Source organism: Odontesthes bonariensis, chromosome 20, assembly GCF_027942865.1.
Source record: "Odontesthes bonariensis isolate fOdoBon6 chromosome 20, fOdoBon6.hap1, whole genome shotgun sequence".
NCBI classification, from domain to species: domain Eukaryota; kingdom Metazoa; phylum Chordata; class Actinopteri; order Atheriniformes; family Atherinopsidae; genus Odontesthes; species Odontesthes bonariensis.
Genome location: NC_134525.1, coordinates 8,081,668 through 8,097,800, shown reverse-complemented (window position 1 = coordinate 8,097,800; position 16,133 = coordinate 8,081,668). Strand labels below are relative to the sequence as shown.

Sequence of the window (16,133 nt, the reverse complement as noted above, 5' to 3'; positions counted from 1 at the left end):
AGCAGAAACATATTTCTGTTTTATAAGTCCTTAAAGCAAGTTCCAGTTCTGTTTTTGTGTTGTTTACATCTGTATCGGAGACTGTGTATGCATTTCGATTTGTGCAATCAGATCTTCGACCCTTCAGTGCACTTCCTTTCCATTAAAATCAGATTTCAGGTCAGTGAATGCAGTCCATCTGATATCGCATCCCAGAGGTCATTTTCGTGTTTGTTTACAGTATGTCTTTGTTCACAAATCTCCTAAAGGCAAAAAGTGTAGGCACAGCCTTTTGCAAGTAGTGGGTAAAAATGTAAAAAGACGATAAGATGCTTTTGTTTTCAAAATGAGGGCAGGTTACATCACATGAAAGCTCTATAGATAGATTTACCACCTCCACACCTACTTGCGTTGCACAGAAGGCTCAACAAGCAATCACGACATGGACAGAATTCAGACTTCAGGCTGCATATAGATGATACTGATTAGAGAATAAATGAGACTGTGATTGTTTTGCTCATTATCCAATGGAGGATGTTTCCCAGCATGCTCTCTGACTCTCAGTCCTCTCCGGTCCACAGGTGGGCTGGCAGTTGCGTAACCTGGTCGGCTCATTGAGGGCCGATAAAGGCGTCGTGTCCCTGACCCTGAAGAAGCGCCCGCAGAGCACGCTCAGCTCTGCCCCCGCACTGCTGAAGAACATGCGCTGGAAACCCCTGGCTCTGCAGGTGGGACCATCTCTACCTTTTATAGACTTTATTAAAACACTGCACTGGCCCACATAATTCCCCGCAGCATTCCCTCTCCTGTTCGGACGCAGCCAAAGCGTGTAATTAGGTCAGGGAGCTGCGGCTCAGCATGGCTTTGTTTGCCAGCTGAAAAACACTGGAATGCGTGAGAAGGAACAAACTGATGGCACCTTCTTCTTCCACTGTGAGAGTCTCACATCTTATTTTTGTAAGTTTGTCCACTGCTGACACCAGTTGTAACACAGTATGCATGATTGTTGAGTTTTTGGGTGATTAGTTCATTTTAATTTTAGTAGTTTTTTGTTGTCGTAACTAGCAGCACGTCATAGAGAAGTTTGTGAAGCTTAAAACTTTGAGCTTCTGACTTGTTGTGAAGCACACCAGTCTTTGTTATGCACAGTCTAGGCTGAGATTTTGCTTTAGCTTGTAAATATGATTGTAATAATGTGGTATTGTATTTATTTTACATCATGCAACAATATAAGACAACAGATATAGACTTGGTTTGCACGGGCGTTTAGTCATGCATTTATTCATGATTAAAAACTAGTCAAAAGATGCAATTGTGTTCTGTTTTTTGCGTTTTTTTTAAGCCTAAAAAAATCTAACATCTTTAAAGCCTTACTGATCATCTGGCTCTCAAGATGGGATAAACTTGTCCAAGGAAGGAGGATGTACTTGGAATTTCTGGAGTTTTTGGCCAAAGTGGGACACAAAGTGTGTGGGAGCAGCGTGAAAGCTGGTATTTCAGCTAATGTCAAACTGTGTGACCTTGCTAACCTCGGTCAGGTCGCTTCCTCCCGTTTTAGCTCCTACTCTGCCAGCGAGGACGTGAGAAAGAGGTGATGTACGGAATACGAGCAAGCGTGAACGTGCCAAAACTACCAATGAGAAATGCTCGGTTCCTTTCCGTCAGTCTAAACTTCAAATGTTGACAGGCAGGTTACTTTATTCCTGATTGGTGTCTTCTTGATGTGCATTTAAGGGAATGAAAAATACTGAAGGAAAGCTGGGGGGATGGTTGCGTTTCTGAAGAAGAGAAAGGAAGTGAGGAAACTCACTTTTAGATCTGTGCCGTTAAAGGAGTCAGAATGCAGCTGCAAAAATAAGATTCCTGCAAGACATTAAAAGCACTGTAAAAACAAATTGATTCCTTTAACTTCATCTACTTTCTACAGCCAACCAGGAGCCCCGGCAGCGGCTCGGCTACGCCGTCAGGCACACCCACCAAGAGCTCCGCCCTCCAGGAATTCTACATCCCGCCTCCGCCCGCTGAGCCCTACACACCCAGGTTAGTTTGTCTGCATCTTTCACTTAAACTGAACTCACAAGGGAACAAAATGGAACTGCTGACAGCTGAGACGAGCTTTGATGTGTTTGCTGGTAAATATCTGTCTCTGGTGTTGCCATAGAGATGAGACAGGAGCCTTGTCTGGAGATGAGGCCTCTCGTAACCATGGTATCGTTAGCGCTGCTAAGCGCTCTGAGTCACCAAACTCCTTCCTGGATCAAGAGACTCGCCGGCGAGAAGAGGAGGAGCCTGTGTACTGCACCACGCCCTCATATGGTTCGTTGAGTGATCGGGTGTGTGTGTGTGGGGGGGGACGGACTGCTTTAATTACTCAGGGTCAATAAATGGCCTAAAGATTTTGAAAATCTTTTCTTTTCATTTTATGCATATTGCACCACTTTTGCATCGCCCTCATACATATTTGTAAACCAACTCACCTGCGAAGCTAATATTAAGTTTAGTCATTTGTATGTGAAATTATAGGCAGGCTGAGGCCCATCTCCATGCCGGTGGAGTGCAACTGGGTGGGCGACTATGAAGACCCATCCAAGCTTAACAGAGAAACCCGCAGAGGTGAGCGCCGGCGTGTGGAGTTCATATGTGTCGCCTGAGGAGCCTGTTGGACAATAGACGTTCAAATCTCTTTAAATTAGAAAGAGATCAGTGTGTGTGCAGATCAATGTGGCCCTTTCTCTGCTCGTCCCTGTGATTAGCATCACAGAGGAACCAAATAAGAGGGGATGAGAAGAGAAAGAGGTAAGAAGAGGTAGACAGTCGGCTCAAAGGCAGAGGAAATGAAAGGCGGTTGTGTAAAGGAGAAGAATAGAAGAGGCAGAAAGAGAGGAAGGGAGGGATAAGAGGAGACATGAACTGGAAAAAAAAAAAGCCCATTCTCCCTGACCTCCACCTGAATCACTCACACAGTTGCCATGGTGACGCTGACAGCAGCTCTTCTCTGTGTCTCACTTTTCTCTGGCCGCTGCCTAGCAACCAGGGGAGGATAGGAAAGTGGAGACTGCGGAGAGGAAGAGGTAGAGGTGGAGAGTTAAGTTAAAAAGATGGAAAAACAGCCGAACTGATTAACTTGCACGTACAAAACTGCACGATACTGTCATGGAAAATGAATCTGTCATCCTCCCGTTAAAACACACACGATATCTCACACATCTGGATTCATGTTGATAAAACTATTGAATGTTGAGTAGGGATGGAAATTAATAAGATTTTTATGATTCCAGCTCCATTTTCGATTCTCTTTAACAATTCGGTTCTTTGCCGATTCCCTTATCGATTCTCATTTTGGGAGCAAGCCGGTCAATTAGCATCAACTTTGTTTAGTTTAGAAGTAATATGAGTCGTGACCTTACAAACCCAACAACGGTGAGGTCCACATTCGTCTATCATGGCCTGGGTAATTGAACTCTTCCCTGCTCTGGTGAAAGGATCTAGAGGTATATGTGAACTGGAGGTAGTACCGCCAGCCTCTTTTGATGGTCATCTAAATGTAATGCCTGAGAAGGCATTCATTTAACCTTAACCGTTACTAATAGCAGGTTTTACAACAAGGCAAATGGCGCTAACGTGATATGCAGTGTTTGTTAGTTTGTTAGTTACCTGCAGTGTTAGCCGAGGACATGCTAACGCTGTTGCTAGTGCTGGGTTCAGATTCACCAACGTTAGTCCGGAGCAGATCGAAAACACGACATTCATTCATAGTTATTGCATGTTGGTAGTATTTCCTCCCTTTGATGAAATATCCACTTTGCAAGTTGCCCTGTTGTCGTCTTTTTCAGGGATGTGTAACCAAACTTTCGAGCGTTTGTACCGCTTGGCCGCCATGTTTACTGTTGACATCACTGGACGTCATTTGCGCCCACTGGAATCGATAAGGGATCGTTTGCGAAATTGGCAAACGATTCCAAGGAATTGAAACACTGGGAACCGGTTCTCAACAAGAACCGGTTTTAGATTCCCATCCCTAATGTTGAGGCAGGTACATAAATAAAGGAATGCTTTTAAAATCCTCTTTAGAGGTGAGAAAATGATAAAATCACCACAAACATCTTGAATGAGAACAGGCTACATTTAAATCTACAGTTGTCACTCAGAAAAAGTTAGAAGTAACAGAAGGAATTTCACGATCCAGCTGCAGACATTTGTAGGTCCCTACACTCTGAACCAACCGGATTTAAGCATAAGATGTACGAACGGACTGTACTTTCGTTTCAGTACTTCTGATTATCATTTCTATTTAAAGCCAACCAAACATTTGAAATCTAGAATCTAGCTAAAGTAACTTCATGGGTATGTGAGGTGCAAAATTAAAAAAACTTCTACTAACCTGTATTAACATATTCATGTGAGAGTGATTTACCTCATCTCATGAAAGCTTCGTAGCTTTGTATTGCTGTGCAGTAGAACACCTGTCTCATCATAGTTGGATCAAAACTTTTTAAAAGGGTTTTATGGGTCTAATGTGATTAAAAATTAAGTTAAAAAGTAACTGCAGTGTTGAGTTCCCGCCTCAAATCTTTTCAGGAACTGATTATTTGGATGGGTAAGGTGAAATAAGGGTAATTATGGTCTACTCATGCTCATTTCTGATAAGCTAAAGCTGTTTTTTTTCCGCAAATGAACACCAAATGAGATGTTTGGGAGAACGTGTGGGTGATTTGATCCGGTCTTTTTCCACAGTTTCTTCTCACACAAGCACATCACCACAACCCGTCCCCCAGTTATCTGAGTACCGCATGTGTCTGTACGTCAAAGGGCTTCCTGAAAAGGCCGTGATCAGCTACGCCTCAGTTGGATTTAAAGCTACAGACACTTAAATGGCTTGTTTTGACCTAAGCTGAACCAGAGGTTTCATAGACTTCTAAACTTCAGAGACTTCCATTAACCTGGCAGAATTGTTGTGTAAAGTGTCCCCAGTTAAGTTTTACTGGAAAACTAAATCCAACCTGGATCAGCCTTTTGCAGGTTGTGAAGAATTGGTGATTATTTGACTTTTCTTTGGTTTCTGAAACGTTTGCCTCTAACTTGTTTGAATGCTTGTTTGAATCTGAATGTGCTTGTGAACCATGGCACATTTACTGTTTGATTCAAAGCTGGAATACTGCGGCTGTATTTCTTAATGTCTGACGACTTCCCTTGTAATGGAAGAATGGAGGAGTCTTTGTAGCGTAATTGGTCTTGATCTTCACTGCCTTTAGTGGGCACAGTGCTCAGTGGATAAGCGTGAACCTGGCTGCAGGATGAGCGTCTGTGCATCCTTTTTATGAAAACACAAAATCTCCACACGGCACCCCGAATGAAGTGAAGTCACGCAGCTTAAGGATAAATGTGTTTAAATGAAAAGAAGCAGCATGGATTGAATTAGTGTCCTTTTAGCTAATCTGTAGGTTCTGACTGCAGTCCTCCTGTTTGCTTTGTACACATTGGTGTAAAGGGGTTGTTTTGTTCTACATAATAACCTTTTAGTGCTGTAACTCATATATTTTATCTCAAATACCACTGCTCTAAGTTTAGTAAATCTGAATAACGTGATCTTTGTTTTATACAATGTTCGCTGTGCAGAAGTCATGATCCATCCCTGATTTCGCTATATTTTGCCTCCAAGCAGCCAATCTTTTAGGATGCCCTTGGGCAATAGTTCTCCAGGCTTTCTGAAGGTCTTTCATAGTTTTTCTTTGCACACTGGCACCTTTGGAAGTCCTTGTACCTGACCATTTTCATTTTCAGAGGAATGTGTTTTTCTGTTTGTTAAGCCCAGAGGTGGAAATAGTACTGAAAATTTGTACTCAAGTACAAGTACATTGTTTAAATTGTGCTCAATTACAAGTAAAAGTATTAGTGTTAGAAAAAAAAATACTTAAGTAAAAGTACAAAGTACTCTAGTACTAGACTACAATTCACACAGGCTCGCCAGAACTGGACAATAGAAGATTGGAAAAACGTTGCCTGGTCTGTCGAGTCTCGATTTCAGTCGCAATGGAATTAGTGGCGGGACGGAAAATTTCCGCTTTCCGCGAACGCGTCAATTTCCGCTAACACGTAAATGGAACGAAAATGAAATTTTGGGTTATTTTGCTTTGATTTTGAGACCCCCGGGCGCGATCTGTCGGCCAACAAGGATTTGCATTGGAAAAAAAAAATCTGATGGTTTAAATATTAATTCAAATTATGGGCGTACTCAGTAGTGACTTTTTATTTTAAAAGTAGCGAAGTAGATCACATGGTGTAAATTGTACTCAAGTATGAGTAGAATTACACACTTGAAAAAAAAAATACTCATAAAACTACAAGTACCCAAAAATCTACTATCTAATTACAGTAACGTGAGTATTTGTGATCCGTTACTTCCACCCCTGGTTAAGCCACTTAACGATGACTTATTAGTCAAGCATCAAAATCGTCTCTAACTCGAGGACCAGTGTTGTTTCAGTTTTAAATAGCCTCTTTTGTTCTTATGTTTCATCTCTTTGTTCCGATTTCTTTAGTTGCATCTATGAAAAACACCAAAGATAGCACCGTTTGACAGACAGAAAACAGTATTTCTGCAGCAACAAGGTGATTCCTAAAGAGCTGTTAGCTGAAAACTTGGCATATCTCAGCATGGTGTGCAGTGTGTCCTTAAAACATTTGAGGAAACTGGACAAGTGGAGGACAAAAGAAGAAGTGTCAGGCCTAAATAACTATTTACAGCAGATGAACAGGATCTGAAAGTGATGTCCTTAAGAAAGAGGAAGAAATCCTGACACAGGACCTGAGAGATCCATCTGGACCATCAGCTGATCCATCTGCTGTTGGCCCAAGCCTCATCAGAAATGGGCTCCATGGAAGGGTGGCTGTCAAGAAGCCGTTCTTAAGGAAGGGAAACAGGGAGAAAAGGCTGAGCTGTGCCAAAGGACACAAGAAGTGGACTGAAAATCAGTGGCAACAGGTCTGATGGAGGGATGAACCCTGGTAGGGATGGCTCAAGACTTTTGCACTGCACTGTTTTTTTCCGATATAGCTTCTGACTGACCCAGAACACCTGGTGTGAGCCTTGATGAAGATCAGTACCACAGAATGACTCATGAAGGCGTTGAAGCTGCAGATGAGTTAAAGGTTTGATGTGCTGATGTGTTTGACAGAGGCTTCGCTGATGCGTTATGTGGGACTGTCCGCTGGGGACGAGCGGACCGGCTCTGACGACTACTCCCACACAGCTCGCCCAGGCAAAAGGTCCAATGACACGGCCAAGCGTGCCAAGAGGCGGAGCCACCACAGCCAAAGCCCCTCCCACTACGTTCTACAGGCAAATCAGAGAGATTCACCTCCCAGAGACCCAGCCTCCATTTATCATGTAAGGCATTGATTAACTTTCTTTTGCTTATTTATTTATTTTTGTTGCTGACTTCTATTGTTTTTTTTCTGTTGTTTAGTTTCTAAGATTCCTATTTTCGTGTATTTTGAGCAGCATCTTGTTTTTTCTGTTTCTCTTTTTGGGCTGTGAATTGTTTTGCAGGTAAAGGGCAATTTAAAAATACTTTAAGACACATGCTTAGTTAGATGGCAAAAATGATGCTATTTTCTAATTTATACATTAAATTTGTGAGACACTTATCTCTGCATGAAGACTCGAGACCAGAAAACAATTAAACAAGTCGTGTCTTAAGCAGCTTTTGTCACATTTGAGCTGGTTAGACAAGTTTAAAGTGTTTCCTCTTTCATCCAAAATGGTTTTTGACACCATTGGTATTGCCCACTGTTTACTGTAAAGAAAGTGGCGTTGATCTATACAGAAACAAGAGGTTAATAGGACAACCTCAGACATCATCGAAAGAAAGACAACCTTAAAAAAGAGATCACCAGTCTTGGAGGACATTCATTCTGCTGTTTTAGTTTTTTGAAACACTATAAATCACAGATATGAAGTGAAACAGTTTTATTTAACAGCCTAACATATAGACTTTGTAACACATACCACCAAAAATTGAAAAATATTTTTGGAATTAATGTTATTTCTGTTGGAAAAAGGATGGAATCACCTTGTAATATGCATTTCTAAAACAAATCTTAAAATGCAAAACTGAGGATGCAGTTATTGTCTCCAAGACTGCATATATATATATAAAACCACATGCTAGGGTGGAAACCGGGTTATAAACTCCTCTTTCGTCTTGGTGCTGATGCTGATGTAGCAGCCAGAAGTCTCAGATTTGAGCCAAACATTTCAGCCAAATGTTTGAGCTGATGAAGGAGCGCAGCAGTGATCCGAGTGAATGCTGACTCCTTATTAGCCCCGTCACTTCCTTGATATCTGTCCACACTGCCTGTCCGTCTGAGCGTCTGAGGCGGTGACCTTATCCATCTTGACAGCAACTCTGAAAATGAAGTGTTTGCCTGTGTGTGTCGGAGTATCCGCGCTGCAGTGTGTGTTTACACTGCGCATGGTGCTGCGATGGCAGATGGTGTGTCGGTGGGAGTGGGCGGGCCCATGTCATCTGTCCTACTGAGCGTGGGGCTGTGAGTGGCCGAGCTCCAGGCTCTGACATGTGTAATATCATGACATCAGATCTGGTCTTTGTGTCCCCATCTGACGCGCCAAGAGGTCAAATCTTAAGAGTGCCCGAGGTGAAGAACGTGAAATAATTACCCACTCAACTCAATCATAAACACAATAATAAAAACTTTTTTAAATGAAGGATTTAGTTGGATGATCAAATGGAAAATATTTCAACTTGTTTTAAAGAAGCACTCACATTATCTCATATTGCAACAAATTTCCGTGGTGCCATGAGTCAGTCCTTCATGTTTTGCTGAATGAGATTTCTGTTTAATCACAGACGCTCCCAGAGCTCTGTTTTCTCACACCTCCTCCATCACCTGGACGTCCTGTGGTGCCACCTGAAACTCCCCTCTCAACCCTCCGCTCTATCTTTAGAAGTGTAAAAAAGAAAAGCTGACGTCCTCCACGAGGTTGACTTCTTCATCCCCATGTGTGTGTGTCTGAGGACAAACAGCGGGAGACGAGTCATACATCTTTGTGTCTGTATGTTTTCGGCTTCTTCTCATCGTCTCGTGGCTCCTGCTGTCCCTAAGATCCGTCATCTTTTATATCCTAGAATCACAGCAGCAAACAAAGGCCACTGATTCATCCTGACAGCCTGCTCTCTCTTTTTCCCTCCCTCTGCCTCTTTTTTCCAACCTTTCAGACATACCAGCAGTCATCCTCTTTGCAGTCAAAGAACAGGAAGAAGAATAAAGGTAAGCTGTGAAGCCACCTGTTCGACGTGAGCAGATGCTGCCAGTTGTGGTTACTCTCACAATGGTTTTGGCTAATAGATGATGGAAAAAAAGTTTCTGTTTCAAAGTTTCATGAAGAAGTCCTTTAGTTTAGTTTTCAGGAAAGCAGACACTACATTTTGAGACCTATTGTGTCTGTTAGCAGCTATTCCCTCAGTGTTGGAAACGGTCCTCTTGTCCGCAAAGGCGTGTGCTCATCTGAAGGCAAAGCTTTGGGGGCTTCGAGGGGCGTAAACACAAAAGCAAAAAAAAAATACTTTGGAAAACAACAAAACAAAAAAAACTGTTGAGGTTAGCAGCTACCATCTGGTTGTTGTGACCCACGTTAGACTCAACGAGCTTACCTTCAACCTTAAAAACATCTTGATTGGGATCCAATGAAATGAAGAGCTAAACTCAAAGGTAACACTTAGCAACCACGCCATGTTTTAGCTTGGATAAATAAACCAACAGCAAGTTGATAAGAAGCAGTAATATAGGATCAAAAAAGTATTTTTCCACTGTAACTGGATATAGTTCAAGAATATTCCTGATTATTTCAGCTGTCATATTAACAGTGGGTATGGATAGGTAGGGAGGATTGTGTCGCACAAGCCCTCCACCACTGGATGAAGATTATTAATCGACCATGTCTTGGAGAGGTGGTGGAGTACTAGAACGTCAGACACCCAGAGGAATGGGCTTTGTGTCTCTTATGAAAGCATTATTGTTACATTTTGGTTTTATGGTTTTTGTTTTCAGTCAAAAGCAACAAAACCACTTCGTCAGGTTATTGTTTGGCAGTGGTGGAAAAAGTATTCAGAAACCACACACCAAAGTACCAATAATTGGGACCATCCATCCATTCTCTGCCGGAGGCAGTATATCCAGACGTCCCTCTCCTAAGCCACATCCAGCTGTTCCAGGGGTACATTCCCAGGCAGCCGACAGATAGAGTCTCTGAGTCTAGTCCTGAGTCTGTTTAGAGGCTTCCCCCACAGTGACACATGTGTAAAACACCTCTCCTGGGAGGCGTGCAGACAGCATCTTGACCAGATGCCACCATCTCATCTGGCTCCTTTTCATGCGGCGCAGCAGCAGCTCTTCTTTGACCGAGCTCCACACCCTATCCCTGCACACAGCCATCCTTTGGAAGATCTCAGTTTTTCAGTCATTAACCACAGATCATGACTATGGCTTGAGGCTGGTATGTAGATTGACTAGGAAATTGACGGCCTTTTGGCTTAGCGTGACAAGACCGCAAGATACTTAGGTGCCATTTATACTAATCTGTTTCTATATTGTTTCTATCACGGATGCACTGTCCATTTACATTAAAATACTGGAACACGACTTCATAGGTGGAAGGATTCAAAGACGCCGGAGCCCACGTAAGCATTCGCATACGATGCTGATTTTAGCAGTTGTAAACGGCGAGAAACGAGGATCCGCAGTGCTGAGCTCTAGCTACTGCGGACGTACTCCTCCCTGATTCGCTAGGCTGGTATCGTTGGTCATGTGACTTGAGTGCTGGGAAACTGAAAACAAACAGGCGTGCTGCACTTCAGTTACACACTTCCTTTCTATTCGTGTCATCGAGAAGAATATGGAAATCATGGACAACCACGATCAGCATGGGAGCCTGCTCCATGTCCTACTGCTGGTAGTACGCTGTGCACAACAATACGTGGCAAGGAGGCGCCAGATTCAACAAGCTTTTATGATGAGAACCCAGCCACTGCAGCAACGCAAGCCGTACATGGAGCGCCGCTTTTGGGTTAGACCGCGAAGAAGCAGCGCATGGTGGGACAATTTCGTGGACCAAGTTGTTGTCGCCGAAGAATAAATAATAAAGAATAAATAATACAGCATAATAAATAATAAAGCAAGGGCGATCATGTGATGTGATGGCTGATTAGTCATGTGACTAGCGAATCAGCCGATCCCCGTTTCAGAGTAAACAGTTAGGCTTTTATTGAGAGGACAGCAACTTTGTGTGTAAATGTAAATAGTTTGCAAGACGCCGACACAAAGAAATGGTGAAATGAATTAATGTAAACAGAGCCTTAAACTCCTCTACAGGAGGCAATCATCTTAGAGGCTACCAAAGTGGAAGTAGTTCTTCAGAGTTTCTTGATTACAGTGACAACATTTAGGGGACCTGTGATGATTAAAAGGAGGAAAAAGAAGTAAAAAAACAAAGGTTCTGGCAATCTAACCTTTCAGTTTTCAGGCTTTGTCTTCTTTGATTTTTGATAAGACGCCCAATCATTTGAACAGCTGGCGATTAAGTTAGCTTGACCCTGAGAGCCGCATAAATCGGAAATAGGGCAAGCTGAAATAAATCTGAACTTTCCTTTAACCTTTTATCGCTTTGATGCTGCATTGATCCAGATTGGTCAACGCTTACATGTTAATTTTACCTCTCTACCTGCTCTGTGGTGTCCAAACAACTCTCACGGGTACCTTAACAACTTAAAACATAAATTATTTGTGATCATTTCATTTAGATTTATTAGTGTTAGAGCTCCAACTTCTGTTTTCATCATTGGTTTATTGATAAGTCAAATTAGCCTACAAATATATATTTGATTTGTAAAATATTAACAAAGTTAGATACAGATATTTTGGTACATTTCTGTAATTAGCAACGAAGGAATGATGGACTGTTTAACTACTGTCGATAATTTGCTAGTTTGACGGTAAAATGAGGGAAAAAAAGACTTAATTCCTGAGAAATGGTAGAATATTGACTGAGATTTTTAAAAAGAAACAGTCATAGATATGCTTATGGGGTCATTTTTCCACCTTCTAACCATTTTAAGCTCATTCGGCCTCTTCAGAGAGCTGTGTTTGCATTTTAACACGTCCTGCTCGTTTCACAGATTTTGATGAATGTGCTGCAGGCTGCACTGCAGATGAGGTATATCTCAGTAAGAATGTATTCATCACTGAATTTCAGTTGCACTTAGTCTAACCCAGTCTATCCTTTCTGTCATCAGTTATGATGTATTTTGTTCAACTTCCTCTGATAAAAGAGTTCAGTTTTTTTCATCTTTTGTTTTATTCCCTGTTATCAGTGTATTTGCCTCTTTGACCAAACCTTCTTCTTTTGCTCTGCCACATAAACAAGGATCAACATGTTGGAACAGATATTCTTTTCCAAAGGATTTTCACTTGCTTTGCCATCTGCCTTCGGCCCTCAAAGCTGCAGCTCCATCTGCACAATTTGTAGATGGCTATGTTTTGTTTACACCAATTAAACCAAAGTTTCGGGGTGATTGTGACAGTGATGATTTACTGATGCTTTAATGGCTCCGAATGTCTTTTTTTCTTAAACATACAGTGACAATTTGGTAATACTTTTGGTCCATGCTATCAAAACGTCTTCTTTTCTACTCTGAATAAGTGTCTTTTAAAGCCAAATTGATGATGGTATCACTTTATTGCCTGAAGCGGCAGCCCAAAAAATTGGAATAATCAGTTTTTGAGGGCACTTTTGTGCATTTCCAGGAAATATACTGCCCCATTTTTCAGGGTCCATAAATGATTAATTATCCCTAGACTGAAAACCTTTTCACATTGCATGCTTTCACTTGAATCTTTTGTGTCCAGCACAGTGGAGGAAAGTTGTTTCTTCTGGAGATTCGCTGTCACAGAGGCAAATAGAATATTGAATTGTCTTCCTCGTTAAAAGACTTTTTATACAGTGTAACGGAAGTTCCTTTGTGGTCCTCGACAGGGAGCCAACTTTTCTTCCAGTTATCTTTAATGTTAAGCCTGCTGTGAAAAATGTTACGGCGCTTTTAAGCCAGAAAGAAAAGGCAATTATTATCAAACACCTCCTATTTTACTGCAGTGCAGCAGCATTCTGTCAAACACTCAGAACCACATGCATTTATTCACGCTGCCATAAAAGACGAGGAGTGAGTACCTAAAAGTGGCTTCGATACAAACCTGTTATGTTTGAGCTCATATTTTCTTCCACCTTTGTGATTCTTATTCTTTCTGTCCGTGAACGCCATGCCTTAAATTTCCTCCGTCTTGTTCCAGGACGAGGTTTGACCTCCCTGAGTCGGAGGCGCGTCTCCTGCAAGGCGCTGGGCAGAGGAGACTGTGAGGGCTGGTTGTGGAGGAAGAGGGATGCTAAGGGTTACTTTTCTCAGAAATGGAAGAAGTACTGGTTTGTGCTGAAGGATACCTGCCTGTACTGGTACATGAATGAGGAGGTAACGAGTCAGGACTCTTGTTTGTGATGCATTTAAGGACACGTATCTAAAAAAAATGGAAGCGACACAATGGGCTGCAAAATCAAATAAGATAAAATAAGATAAAAGTGTCATCATACTACTGGGTATTAAAAGCAATCCTAAATTAGTAGGTTTTTAGCCTAGATTTGAAGAGGCCCAGATAAATGTGTGAAATATCTGAGCAGATATTGGTCATGTGAGCACAAAACAAACACTCAAGGTTCCCAGAGGATAAATCTTACGTAATATGTGATCTCGTTACTTTTCAATTACTTTCTTTACATTCAGTTTCGTGCGTATATTCCTACATAATCATATATATCTTTTTAATGAACTGTCTTGTCTCTTGTCATGAAATTGTTTACATACAGTCACGGTTCTCAGAGGATGAACCTCTCTGGATGTAGTGATTCCCTTTTTTTTCTTTTGAAATGGCTTGACATCTGTTGGTCACAGAGTTCGAACATTTTCTGTGTGCATGTAGGTTTTCTTCAAACACAACCATGAGGTTGACATTTGTGTTTTTAGTGAAATATCTCGAATCAAATTGCTTTTCTCTGGCATGATCATGGTGAATATCTTTGACCATTTAAAGGGGAACTCCGGGGCATTTGAAGCGCAATCCCATTGCTAGAGGTTGTCAAATACTGACAGTAGGACACAGACTGGTGCAAATCGGCGCTCCCTGTGCGGCGATTGCGCTGTTTGCGCAGCCTGTCATGCTAACCAAATACGTGGTGGCCAAGGGGCAAATAATAAACCTTCCACGTAAAACAACAACTTGCACACTGCAGAAACGTCACACCACTTTATAAACCATCCGACAATAAAGTCACAAGCCTTACCATCAAAACCATATGCATGGTTCTCACATTACTGGCATGGGGACGTTACAAATCAACTTTATAAACAGCATGTCACTTGCCGGTTGTTGGTATGCGCGCGCATGTGAAAGCCCAAAACAGTCAATGGACGATACTCCCATATCCAAAGCAATTATCTTCTCTAGAAAAACTGCGTTCAAGTATTTAAAACATTACAACAATATTACTGGGCATGTATTGTTGTAATGTATTGTTGTAACCAGTAAGTGACATGCTGTTTATAAAGTTGTTTTGTAACGTCCCCATGCCAGTAATGTGAGAACCATGCATATGGTTTTGATGGTAAGGCTTGTGACTTTATTGTCGGATGGTTTATAAAGTGGTGTGACGTTTCTGCAGTGTGCAAGTTGTTGTTTTACGTGGAAGGTTTAGAATTTGCCCCTTGGCCACCACATATTTGGCTAGCATGACAGGCTGCGCAAACAGCGCGATCGCCGCACAGGGAGCGCCGATTTGCACCGGTCTGTGTCCTACTGTCAGTATTTGACAACCTCTAGCAATGGGATTGCGCTTCAAATGCCCCGGAGTTCCCCTTTAAGTACTGGCTACAGTGATTTGATGCATTTTTATACAATATTTAGTTTAATTTGTCTACAACTGCAGCTAGAACTGCAAATGCATGGTTTTAGGAGGATCAATAAGACTTACATTTCTTTTTAAACAACCAATAGATCAACATTCATGGTTTATGATTAAATATCTTAAAATCTATTGGTCACACTGTCATAAATTATTATTATTGTTCAGAAATTCATGGTTCCCAGAGGATAAATCTTATGTAACTTGCTAATCCCCGTGACTTTCTTGCTGGTTATTTTAGTGAAATATCTCAACAAGTATCCCATGAGCAGTCATGACATTTTTCACATATTTACTCCTTAAGAAGGGGAATTGAATTATCTCTTAACTTTTTATTTAGCACCCTCACCTGTTAAATATTGATCAAGTACTTTGGTTTATGACTAAATGCATCCAACAAATTTCCAGTGGCTTCAGCTGTACTTTTGTGGTGCTTGTTAGCGAGAGTTAGCATACTAACAGACTAAAGTAAAATGATGACCACGTTAAAGCACTGCACGGAATATTTAAAGCATTATAGATATTTGATTTAGCACAAACAGACACATGAACAAGCTGCTCTGCTGCTTGACTTAGATGAATGACCACCATGGCAGATCATTTTGTGATCATTTATCAGTTTTAATCCAGGAGGTAGACATGGTAATTATGACTTATAGAGCCACAACGGCCACTGTTTGACAAACCATCATTTTCATTTAACATTTTTCTTTCACCCTAAAGGTTTCGATGTCTTTCTCCTCTTTGTTTGTCCAGGATGAGAAGGCAGAGGGTTTCGTCAGTCTTCCAGAGTTTAAGATCGACCGAGCCAGTGAATGCCGAAAGAAGTAGTAAGTGCCTGAAGAAAACAGGTCTATTGCATATTTATGTGTTATTTCCTTCATGTGCAGTTCACGTGCTCTTGAATGTGTGAAGGTGTGCTGGCAAAAATAACTCCCTCTGTCTCTCTAGTGCTTTCAAAGCGTGTCACCCCAAGGTCAAGAGTTTCTACTTTGCAGCAGATGGAGTGGACGACATGAACAGGTAATACAGAAAGTGCTCGGTGTGGATGAAGGCTGTGCAGCAAGACAGAATCCCAACTGGCTCTGTTTAGCTCCCACAATACACAAATCAAATACGATTTTCATGCTGG

The 16,133-nt window shown here is 41.7% G+C and overlaps 1 protein-coding gene across 3 annotated transcripts in view; it reads left to right on the top strand.

The window, feature by feature from the left end:
• Nucleotides 1–16,133, top strand: part of cnksr2a (connector enhancer of kinase suppressor of Ras 2a) — a 63,775-nt gene that overhangs the window by 31,322 nt on the left and 16,320 nt on the right. For 2 of the 3 annotated variants that reach the window (XM_075452183.1, XM_075452185.1), the window contains exons 9-17: nt 561–707; nt 1,907–2,019; nt 2,141–2,295; nt 2,503–2,592; nt 7,155–7,366; nt 9,219–9,270; nt 13,342–13,517; nt 15,758–15,831; nt 15,953–16,024. In XM_075452183.1, the coding sequence (XP_075308298.1) occupies nt 561–707; nt 1,907–2,019; nt 2,141–2,295; nt 2,503–2,592; nt 7,155–7,366; nt 9,219–9,270; nt 13,342–13,517; nt 15,758–15,831; nt 15,953–16,024 (1,091 nt within the window). The remainder of the gene's footprint in view (nt 1–560; nt 708–1,906; nt 2,020–2,140; nt 2,296–2,502; nt 2,593–7,154; nt 7,367–9,218; nt 9,271–13,341; nt 13,518–15,757; nt 15,832–15,952; nt 16,025–16,133) is intronic. The other variant, XM_075452184.1, reaches the window with a different exon arrangement.